Raw genomic sequence first — 11,871 nt, 5'->3', positions numbered from 1 at the left:
GAACAAGTTAAATGGACGGATTTGTAAGTATACAATTTTGAAAGTGCCCCGCGTCGCGGGGGTCCGCGTTCGCGCGCCGCCCCGCGCCACCTCGCGCCACCTCGCGCCGCGCCGCGTTCGACGTCGCGCTCGCGTCCCCGCCCCTCCCCTCGTTTCGCAATTATGTACTGGTGGCATTATAATCGTTTAGAAAAAGGAAAAATGATAAAATAACACTAGTTCACTTCTGAAACTGCTTTTTGATGTCCAAGTAATGGGAATTANTGCATCCCACCCATAGTGGAATTTACCAGGTGCCACTGCTTTATTTGAAAATTTGCCTATAAAATGTGACTATAAGGCAGCCGAATGTCAGAAAATAAAGCGAGAAAGCCGTTTTATTACTTCATCTGTTTATTGTGACATGGCTCCATGCAAACATTTTAAGGTTTTCCAGCAATGTTTTTAACATATTAAAAAGCATGCAGAAAAAATTCATACAAACTACTTACTACTTGCTTTCTTCATATGAATTATATCACATTTTTTGTTTAATTCAAGGCCTATCAAACAGGTTTAGAGCATTTGAGCAAAAACAACATTTGCCTGTATTTTGTTGTTGCTTCTGGTATCGAAGGTGCCAAAAACTGTTCTGCTTTTTTTCTTCTACATCAAAGCGTGCCATGCGAAATACGAAAAAAGTAAAAAATTTAAATTGGAAAAATGAAAATTGTTGCAACTTTCTTTCTTAGTAAATTGGTTCGCTTCTCGAAGCATTGATCCATCCTGTGCCAGGCGCAGTCATCAGCGGTTGTGCTGCTGAGTTGGGCGAGCTTTCCAAAAGCTGCTATTTAATCGCTGGTTTTGTATGGAAAATGTTTCACATGCAAATAGATTCTAACAATTTAGAATTTTTGTGAGAAGAAATGTAAAATATTTGACATTTTCGAGAACAAATAATTTGAAAAAAATCAAATCAGTTGCTATACTGATATTAGCTGTTCAATGTGCCTTGGTTTAATTGTATTTTTGGAATAAACAGAGTTCCTTTTCCTTCTGTCAGTAAACTGTTTTTTTTTTTACAAATAGTATAAATAAGCAATGGGAAATAAGGCAAAATTTGTTTTATTTTCAACCTTTGTTGGAAATAAAGCAAAACTCAGATTTTGGTATTATTTCCCATTTAAAAGTGAAATAAAGCAAATTTTGCGTTATTGCCGTTTGTGAAGTTCAGGTGGCCATCAGGAAGAAGAAAGCCTCCAAAGCCATGGGTCCCGACGGAATATGCATGCTGATGCTGAAAAATTTGGGTCCTGCGGGGGTAGCGTACCTAACGGAGGTCCTCAATTTGTCTATGGCCACTCTCATCATCCCAGACATCTGGAAGGTGGGGAGAGTGGTCCCACTGCTCAAACCGGGGAAACCTGCCAACAAAGGAGATTCGTATCGGCCGATAACACTCCTTTCCCCGGTAGCGAAGCACTCGAGGCCTTGCTGCTCCCGTATTTCACAAACCACCTGACCCCAGCGAAGCATCATCATGGTTTCCGTAAAGTGCACAGCACAACAACAGCACTTAACGCCATAAATACTCAGATACTCGTGGCCTTAACCGAAACCGTCCCTGTGAGAGAACGATTCTAGTAGCGTTGGACTTGTCAAATGCGTTTGACACCGTCTGCCATTCCACGCTACTAGAAGATATTGAGGCTTCCTCTCTCCCACAGAGGCTCAAAACGGTGGTCGGCAAATTATCTGAGTGGTCGACACTCGTCGGTAATGTTTCGAGACAAATCGAGGAAACTCAGAAAAATAAAACAGGGGGTTCCGCAGGGTGGTGTCTTTTCCCCGCTACTGTTTAACTTTCACATTTCAAATCTCCCTCAACCACCAGACGGAGTCTCTTAAAGTGTGTTTGCATTGTTCAACTTTGCGTTCAACATTTGCGTTCAACTCAGCGAAGGGTTGCACGAAAAAAAAGTTGAAATGGCTAAAACTATCAAAATATGAAAAAATATCAAAATATTCGCCATAAAAAGGTGTTTGCATTGTTCAACTTTCAACTAATCGCTTTCAACAAAGTTGGTCGCCAGCCAACATTTAGCCATTCAACTTTTTTTTCGTGCAACCCTGCGTTGAGTTGAACGCAATTGTTGAACGCAAAGTTGAATAACGCAAACACTGCTTAACGCCGACGATTGCTCGATCATGGCGACTGGGAATGGAATTGATGACTTGTGTTTTCGCTTCTTCACTGCAAAGTGTCTAGCCCTCTCCCCTACGAAATCCTCTGCGACCCTGTTCACAACCTGGACGAAGGAGGTCAGGCTACCGCTGGGAACTCACGTCGATGACACACCAATTCCGACGGTGAATAATCCCAAAATACTCGGAGTAACATTCGACAGCCTGCTCTCCTTCTCTGCGCTATTGTCAATAAAGTACAGAGCCGCAACAAGGTCCTCAAGTCGCTAGCCGGCAGTACTTGGGGCAAAGACAAAGAAATGTTGCTGGCAACATACAAGGCAATAGGTCGGCCGGTTTTAAACTACGCAGCACCAGTGTGGTCGCCGGGGACTAGTAGGACGCAGTGGACGAAGCTACAGACTGTACAGAACACCGCACTCATGACAGCGACAGGATGCCTCTTGATGTCGCCAGAACATCCCCTCCACAACGAGGCACAAATGCTCCCTATAAAGGAGCACAACATAATGCTCTGCAAGCAGTTCCTGATTGGGAGCCACAGAAGTGGCCACCCGAACAGACAGCTGCTTGCAGAGGAGCCCTCGCCTAGGCACGTCTGGAGGGATCTATATGAAATGACGGACGAAGTCCAGAGGTTCGTCAAGCAGCGTCTGGACCCGTCAGCTTACCGACTGGCCCTGAACGGCATTCACAGGGAGTCAGTCTCAAGTTATGTAGACTCTAGACCTGTGAATGCCGTTCTAGGCACACCACCACCGGACATAGACGAGACGGAGCGTCATCTGCCTCGCGAGACACGAACAACAATAGCCCAACTTCGCTCTGGCTACTGCAGCAGGTTAAACTCATACCTGAGTAGATTGAATGAGGATGTGCCAAATGAGTGTTCGGCATGCGGAGGGACCCCACATGACTCGAAACATCTCTTCGCATGCCCGGAAAACCCGACAACCCTAACGGCTTTGTCCATGTAGCCGCAACAACAACAACAAGCGTCAATCTACGCCAATCGTCTTATAATTTCTACAGTTTTCAACACTTGCTGGTACGTCTGCGAGGAACAAAATCGAGTCAACACTTGCTGGTACGTCTGCGAAGAACAAAATCGAGTTTGCAACATTTGTGGTACGTTTTTGAGGAACAGGATTGAATTTTACAACTGTCGGGTGTGTCACCATGGTGTAGATCTGGAGTTGCATAGTTTCTGGCACGAAAACCGGCACAGTTATAGCTTATTAACACGTCTGCCCGGCATAAGGGGTGCATGTCACGAGAGTCGGATAGTTATTTTCTACGGAGCCGAGTGGTGGAAAGGGTTGCCAGCGTAATCGAGTCATCGTTTGAAAGTACGATAATGGAGGATTCAGTACGGTCAGCCACAGCGGGTGAAGACCACGTGAACGCTATTATCGCGACTTTAAATGCCTTGCGGGCATCAGTTGAAGAGTTGCGGAACAGTACGCTGGAAAGCCTGAGGGATATCGTGAGACTACGAGAAGAAATGCAACCACAAAGTGAAGAAAATGTAACTGTACATCCAGCACCAAGCGAGGTAAGACACAGTTGTGCCAGCCACACATTTGGCGGTAAAATTATACGACTTGCCAACTTTTAGCGGTAATGCCGAAGAGTGGCATCTGTTCGTAGCCAACTTTAATGAAACTACGCAGGCATTTAGCTACAATAATCGACAAAATTTAATGCGTTTACAAAAGTGCTTGGTGGGGCCAGCAAAAGTAGCAGTGGTATCAATGTTAATTTACCCTGACGACGTGCCAAATGTGTTGAACGAGTTGGAGTTTAGGTTCGGTAGGCCCGACATTTTAGTAAAATGGCAGCTTAGTAAATTACAACAACTCCCGACTATAGCCGAGCACAAGCCTGAGCAGATAGTGACATTTTCTACCAAGGTGCGTAACGTGGTAGCGTTTTTGAAATCTGCGAAGTGTGACCAGCACTTATCGAATAGGTACCCCACAATAAAAGATTTTTCTGCATGGCTTAGTGACTTAGCCAGAGTTGTTTGTTTGATGCCGGCTGCCAACACAAATATTTACAAGCATAATGTGTCGTCAGCTAATCCCCGACGTTTGATGCACATACAAGATGAAAGCCCAGCAGAGCCCATGAAGTGTTTCCATTGTGGCGGCAACCATTCAATCGCAAGGTGTGAAGTCTTTAAAACGGTAGGTGTAGCAGAAAGATGGGAAGTGGTAAAAATGTGTCAACTGTGTTTTGATTGTCTTCGCAAAGGACATAGTTCGTCGAAATGCCTGTCTAAGAAGCCTTGTAATATAAATGGCTGTGCAAGGTACCACAACCAATTGTTACACAGTGATGAACAACAATCCGTACCGCAACAAGCAACCCAACGACAGATTAGCACGCAGCCGCTGCTGAATTGCCGTCTTGTACAGCAGACGTCTAAGCAGCTATTTAAAACTCTTCCGGTTAACCTTTATGGGCCGAATGGTAAATACAAAGTTTTGACAATGTTCGATGAAGGGTCAGCGATCACAGTAATAGAAGATGAGACTGCTAAGAGCATTGGGCTTAAGGGTCACCGTCAACCCCTTACACTCCAGTGGTACAACTACAGGGTCGTGACCGATTCATTCAAGGTAACCTTTGAAATTGGTAGCTGTTGCGATAATACTAGATTTTCATTGAAAAACGTACATACGGTAAAAAATCTGAATTTACCTAAGCAGTCTTTTGCCAAAGAAGATTTCTACCATTTAAGGGACCTGCCATTGCAAGACTACAGCATGGCGAAACCAGTTTTGTTGATCGGTTTAAATGAAGCACATTTAGGTATCAGCTCGAGTACCGTTCTGGCCGACCATGAAAGTCCGGTGGTTATCAAAACGTCATTGGGTTGGGTGGCGTATGGCCCGACCAAGTTTGTGTCAACGACTATGCGAACGCACAACGTTATTTATGGCGGAACCGGGGACTCCAACGAACCTATATAAGAATTTTTGATGACAACTATGATTTTCGGTGCAGTTTGCTCACCGTGTACCGCCGAGCGCGTGAAGAATAAAAACGCCGAAAGATTTGAAACAGAATTCCCGAAAGCGGCACCTGCCATAATAAATAATCACTACGTGGATGACCTGGTTGCCAGTTTGACGATACACACGAAGCCATTACAGTCTGCCAACAGATTGTAAACATCAATTTGGAAGCAGGTTTCGAATTACGAGATTTCATATCCAACTGCAGTAACGTAGAGAGAGCGTTGAACAAAACACCACCAACAACGCGTGAAACAATTAACATGGCACGCAGTGAAACCGCCAAAAAGGTCCTCGGCATGTACAGGAACACCAAAAAAGACGCATTCGAGTTCCATACGAAGTTTCATCGTTTCGTACCGCAATCAGTGCTTTCTAGTGAGCGAGCTCCGACGAAGCGGGAGTTACTCAGCATCGTAATGGCAGTTTTCGACCCATTTGGGCTATTGGCGAATTTATTAATCTCATCGAAAATTTTGGTGCAAAAAACCTGGAGGCAAGGCATCAACTGGGACGAAGCTCTTTCTGCAGATCTGACAGCGAAATGGATACCCTCGTGGAAAGAGTTTCAGCGCACCAGAAATTTTCAGATTCCACGGTACTACTCGGCCAATATCTCATGTAGCAGCAACATAGAATTGCACATTTTTGTCGACGCTAGCCAAGTAGCATTTGCAGCAGTTGGTTACTTCCGCGTGGTGCACAACGGCGTAGTGGACGTGACTTTCGTAATGGCTAAAACTCGCACCGCCCCTAATCGCTTAATGTCTATTCCTAGACTTGAGTTGCAAGCAGCAGTATTGGGCACCAGATTAAGTAAGATGATTGGTAGCTACCACGACTTCAATATCAGCCGCATTCTCTTTTGTAGCTACTCGCAGACTGTATTGCAATGGATTTATTCCTCCGAGAGAAAATACAAGGCCTTCGTAGGTCATCGCTTTGCTGAAATCATAAGCGTAACTGTTCCTGAGCAGTGGCGTTGGGTTACAACTAATAGCAACCCAGAAGACGCAGCTACACGACCGTCAACTCCACCTAGGTTCAATACAGATGACCGCTGGATCAACGGCCCTGAATTCCGTAAGTACAGCGAGCTACATTGGCCAGCCACTATTGTCGAGCGTCCCGCAGTAATGCTTGAAGAAGTTCAACCCAGCCGTCTCCTTTATTGTCAGGCAAGTAAAAATTTCATTGATTTTACTAAATTTCGTTCATACTTGAAGATAAAACGGATAGTCGCATGGGTGTTACGAGCCAAATTGTTGTTTAATAGAAAGTCAGTCAATATGCGTCTGTCGAATGTACTTACCGCTGCGGAAATTGAAGAAGATCTGTAAAACGGTGCAACAAGAGTGTTTCGCAAGCGAGATTTCAGACCTCTCTTCGTCGCGTCAGCATTCAGACAGAGTGCGGTGTACAGTCTTACACCCTATCTCGACGAAAAGGGCCTTCTGAGGTTAAATGGTCGCATCGATATGGCAATGTATTTACTTTTCGAGACGCGTCATCCTATTTTATTCCCGGCGAAGCACATCGTCGCAGAACTAATCGTAAAGCACCATCACGAGAAAGGTCATCATCAGAACCTCGCAGTTATAATCAATACAGTACGACAAAAATTCTGGATTCCCCATAGTAAAACGCTCTACAAGAGAGTGCAGCGAAACTGTCTTGAATGCAGATTGACCAAAGCAAAGCCAGTCGCGCCTATGATGGGGCAGCTGCCAGCTGACCGCGTTACACCCTATGTACGACCATTTTCTTACACAGGCGTAGACCTGTTTGGGCCTTTAAATGTCGCAATCGGGCATAGACGAGAGAAGAGGTGGGGTGTTATCTTCACTTGTTTACCTGTAAGCGCAGCGCATATCCCAGTAAGGATTAGAAGCGACAGNGACGTGGGACCCCAGTAAGGATTAGAAGCGACAGTGGGACTAATTTCATCGGCGCCCTAAAGGAGTTAAAAAACGCCGAGCAACTATTTGATACAGACCGCATTCAAGAAGAAGCCGCAAAGTATAATATTGAATGGCTATTCAACTGCCCCGCCAATCCCAGTGCAGGCGGTTGCTGGGAGCGTCTTATACGAATTGTTAAATCTCTACTTAACCGATCTCTAGGTGAAACAGCGCCTAAAGTAGCAACCTTACAAAGTGTGTTGATAGCAGTGATGCCAGACATTCTCTGTTAAATATCCCACGGAAATGGGGAAAAAATCCCTCAATTACCCACATCTTGAAAATTTATCCCACAAAATTCCCAACGAATTTAAACATATACATGTTTCAGTAGTAAAGAAGTAAAATTCATATAAAATAATAATAATAGTTTGGCGCTTACACATATGTGCTTTTCCTCCAATTTGTGGTGGTCCCCTTGATGTTGTCACACAAAGGGGAGGGACCTACAGTTTTACGCCGACTCCGAATGGCGAGTGTATTTTTATGAGAAGCTGTTTTTCATGGCAGGAATACACTCGGAGGTTTGCCATTGCCTGCCGAGGGCCGACCGCTGTTAAGAAAAAACCCCTTTTTCTGCATTTTTTTCACTCATTCATTTTTTCACTTTCATTTTTTTGCTCACTCACTAAGGGCCTAAAAGAATTTTTTGGTGACTTTAAAATTGAAGCACATTCATGTGCTATTTAACATTTCATCAGATAATTTGTTCCGCTTTTTACATGAAACACCAGTTACAACTGAAAAGATTCTTTCCTACTCAGCGCTTGAATTGGTTAACGTAAGAAAATTTTCGAAATTGTCCTTATACTTTTTAACAATTATATACCATTTCACTCCACATCACATCTTCAGAACGATAAATTACGTAAGAATGTCGAATATTCTTGAATTTTGATCAATTATGCAACAATAACTGCGTCAAAAGAAAATCCCTTATTTATATGAAATGTCCCTTTTTCCCTTTTAATAATTTTTGATGCAAAATATCCCTCAAATAGGGAAATTACCCACAATCTGGCATCACTGGTTGATAGAGGCTGAAAATATTATTAACTCGCGGCCGCTAACAGACTCACCGGTATCTCACGAAGAAGGCGAGCCAATCACGCCGAACCATTTCTTGCTGGGATGTGTGAATTCAACACAAACTCCACACCCAGTCGACGAAAAGCTTTGCCTGCGAAAGCAATGGAGGATAGCGCAGAACCTCAAAGACCGCTTGTGGAAACGGTGGACGACAGAGTACCTGCCCCAACTTATATGCCGTACTAAGTGGAAGGAGAAAGCTATTCCCCTTCGAGTAAACGACCTAGTCTTGGTTTTCGAACCCACTCTACCACGCAGTCAATGGCGGAGAGGTCGTATCACCGAGGTATTCCCGACGAAAGACGGTCAAGTGCGCATGGCAGAAGTTAAGACTAGCGGAGTACTGCGTCGTCCAGCCACACGTCTAGACCGACTCATCTTCATTCCCACGACAGCCGGTCCTACGTACCGGAATGACTCGGGTTTTACCCGACCAAGGGCTGTTGTTTCGGCGATCTAACCCCGTTTAGGTCGGCGAAGTGTCTCAGAAGTTGTTCGTCCATAGGGCTACATTCGCTACGTTTTCTTCTACTCAGGGCTGGCATCGAGTCAAACCCAGGGCCAGAAACCTACACCTGCTGTGTATGCCAGAGACGACTACACCACAAATCCACCTCAGTCAAGTGCAATTCTTGCGAAGGGTGGAGTCACCTCAGAGTCTGCTCAGGACTACGGACACATCGGCAGTGGACCACATCGTATTTGGCCCCCCTGCTGCTCCAACAGAGCAGCCTTCACGGCTAACCCCAGTCCACCTGAGCAGTCCCACACAAACACCACAGCACAACAACATAACAACACAATAGACCACACCACAACCGCGACAGACCACAGAACACACACAATTGCACCACCACACACACGCTAACAGCTCTTGGTTCCCCCTACAATCTGCACAGTATGGTAGACCAGGATATTCCGTANTCATGGTGACAGTTGGTAAAAAAAAACCGGTTTGACTTAGAGAGGTGATAGTAAAAGTCATAAGTACCAAATTTTACATTATTTACTCACCCCCCTTCTGCACGAACGATACATTTCCAAAAAAATACGAGAATGGGCACGATACCGACTAATCAGTTTAGTTGCATTTGGCGCTGAACCCATTACAGAAAGTGTTTCTTTATCAACTGTAATAAATTATCTAAATGTCGTGGAATATTCAGGTGAAGGTATTTATCATTTATTTGGTATTTTCCTATTTTCTTACCAAAAAATTTACTTTGAAATGTAGATGCTAAAGATTATTAGTAAAAAAAGTGTGAGTACCGGTCCGTCAGGTCTTGAAATTAGACTAATATTTTAGAGAATTTTAAGTAGTTTTCGAATATATAATTTGATCTTTGCGCGCGACTTTGCAAATATATGTAATTTTTGATTTTCTTAATTTTTGATTTTCAGCTTCTTTTTGCATAATTTAGCGAAAAGAATTTTTCGAACATTGCTATCCGGTCAGGCGATGTTGAGCTCGAAATATTCAACGTTTACATACCCCCTGTCACCTGCTGCCCGGCAGGATATCACCCTGATATAGGTGCGCTCCTCAGAGGTGAAAACCGAATGGTAGTAGGTGACTGTAATGCGCACCACGATCTTTGGCACTCAATCCTGTCAAACGTTCATAGGGGAACCGATTTGGCTGAGCAGATAGACGATTCGACATTCTGCACAATGAACGACGACGCACCCACCAGGATTATGGGCAGCTGCTGCAGCTCGCCAGACATAACAATAGTCAGCGCTGGTCTGATAAACAGCATATCATGGCGACCTATGCTGCCTCTAGCATCAGATCATCTGCCCATAGTCATCTCGATCGATAAACCAACCGACTTTGCTTCCGCGAAGCACCGAACATATATCAACTTCCCCAAAGCTGATTCGAAAGGCTTCGCGGAATTTACTGAAACACCTTCGCTGCTCTCCCCACACCAACCGACGTCCACCTTGGTGAACGTAAGTTCCGCAGGGCTGTCACTGCTGCTGCAGCCCGCTTCGTACCGGCAGGATGCATCACTGACCCACGTCCAAATTTCCCTGCCGAAGCGGCTGTCCTAGCCGATGAGTGTGACAGCCTTCATCAGGCCGATCCCGGTGATCCCCGTATCAGGAATCTCAACGCGGAGATTCGGCAACTAGTGAACATACATAAGCGGAAGAAGTGGGAAGAACATCTGAAGACTTGCAACTTCACCTCTGATGTGAGTAAGCTTTGGTCAACCGTGAGGTTACTATCCAATCCGACGAAGCACGACTACAGAGTCGAAATTTCTTTCGGCGACCATGCCTCGTCGAACCCGGAGCGATGCGCGAGCTACTTTAGCCGGCAGTTCATACTGCATCCTCCGGTGGATAAAACCAAGCGTCGAGCTACCAGAAGGCTGCACAAACTGCCAACAAATTGTGCCCCCTTGCTTTCACTTGCGGTGAAGTTCAGGTGGCCATCGGGAAGGCGAAAGCCTCCAAAGCCATGGGTCCCGACGGAATATGCATGCTGATGCTGAAAAATTTGGGTCCTGCGGGGGTAGCGTACCTAACGGAGGTCCTCAACTTGTCAATGGCCACTCTCATCATCCCAGACATCTGGAAGGTGGGGAGAGTGGTCCCACTGCTCAAACTGGCGATACCTGCCAACAAAGGAGATTCGTATCAACCGATAACGCTCCTTTCCCCGGTAGTGAAGATACTTGAGGCCCTGCTGATCCCGTATTTCACAAACCACCTGACCCCAGCGAAGCATCAGCATGGTTTCCGTAAAGTGCACAGTACAACAACAGCACTTAACGCCATAAACACTCAGATAACTCGTGGCCTTAACCGTAACCGTCCCTGTGAGAGAACGATTCTAGTAGCGTTGGACCTGTCGAAGGATTTTGACACTGTCAGCCATTCCACGGTACTAGAAGATATAGAGGCTTCGTCTCTCCCCCAGAGGCTCAAACGGTGGACGGCAAATTATCTGAGTGGTCGACACTCGTCGGTAATGTTTAGATCTAAAGTCATTTACCAAAAATTCAAAATGGCGGATCCAATATGGCGGACGAAAATTTAAAAAAAAGGTTGATTTCTATGTAACTGGGTATCGGGGGGTTTTCTGGGTTGCTGATTACGAATCTAAAGTCATTTACTTAATTTACTTTATTTACTTCGGAACAGCATTTTCATCAGATATTTCTTTCAATTTACTAATCACATAATCACGGACACCTTGTTGTCTTTTAGAAGTTTCAGCAACACTTCCCCAAATGTCAAACAACTCACTTCTTAAGATTTTATTTACCATGACTAAAATTTAAGATCACAGCAAGAAAGACAAATAAATTTCAGAAAAAATTTTATAACAGCGCTTAAAGATTTGCATGCCTGTTGTATAATTTTTTAATTTCAGAAAGGAGAAAATTCGCGAGTTACTATTTTTTTTTTTAACTTTTACATAACTAAATAACCCCCCACCCCCTTGCGTTATGACCTCTGAATCTATAGCGAAATAAGTGTAATTTTTTGTTTATAAAGTCAATTTGCAGTTATACAAATATCTGTGAGTGCAATTAGCAATCATTTAAGTTAAATTTCAGCTTTTAAAATAGAGTTCTCAAATAGGCGGCGTTGACTTG

General features: G+C 44.5%; 2 protein-coding genes across 3 annotated transcripts in view; both read left to right on the top strand.

The window, feature by feature from the left end:
* IntS2 (integrator complex subunit 2) overlaps positions 1-11,871 on the top strand; it is a 126,513-nt gene that overhangs the window by 13,099 nt on the left and 101,543 nt on the right. The window lies entirely within an intron of this gene.
* On the top strand, positions 3,444-7,079 carry LOC108382363 (uncharacterized). Of its 2 annotated transcripts, none has more exons than XR_001849683.1 (2): positions 3,444-6,023; positions 6,079-7,052. XR_001849683.1 is itself a non-coding variant. In XM_017638750.1 (2 exons), the coding sequence occupies exons 1-2, from the start codon at positions 5,471-5,473 to the stop codon at positions 6,138-6,140; spliced, it is 615 nt and encodes a 204-aa protein (XP_017494239.1). In that variant the 5' UTR covers positions 4,151-5,470; the 3' UTR covers positions 6,141-7,079. The 2 variants fall into 2 exon arrangements, 1 of the variants encoding a protein (XP_017494239.1); XM_017638750.1 differs by having other exon boundaries at positions 4,151-6,023; positions 6,079-7,079.

Source organism: Rhagoletis zephyria, unplaced genomic scaffold (genome assembly GCF_001687245.7).
Source record: "Rhagoletis zephyria isolate East Lansing unplaced genomic scaffold, Rhagoletis_zephyria_1.1 Rzeph_scaffold_00146, whole genome shotgun sequence".
Lineage (NCBI taxonomy): Eukaryota > Metazoa > Arthropoda > Insecta > Diptera > Tephritidae > Rhagoletis > Rhagoletis zephyria.
The sequence above is the reverse complement of the archived record's forward strand: the minus strand, read 5'-3'. Positions and strand labels throughout refer to the sequence as shown.

Coding starts and splice junctions, on each gene's coding strand:
- LOC108382363 (XM_017638750.1), top strand. CDS start 5,471: ATGGCACGCAGTGAAACCGCCAAAAAGGTCCTCGGCATGTACAGGAAC. Junction 6,024..6,078: donor AGTATTGGGCACCAGATTAA/GTAAGATGATTG, acceptor TCTCTTTTGTAG/CTACTCGCAGACTGTATTGC.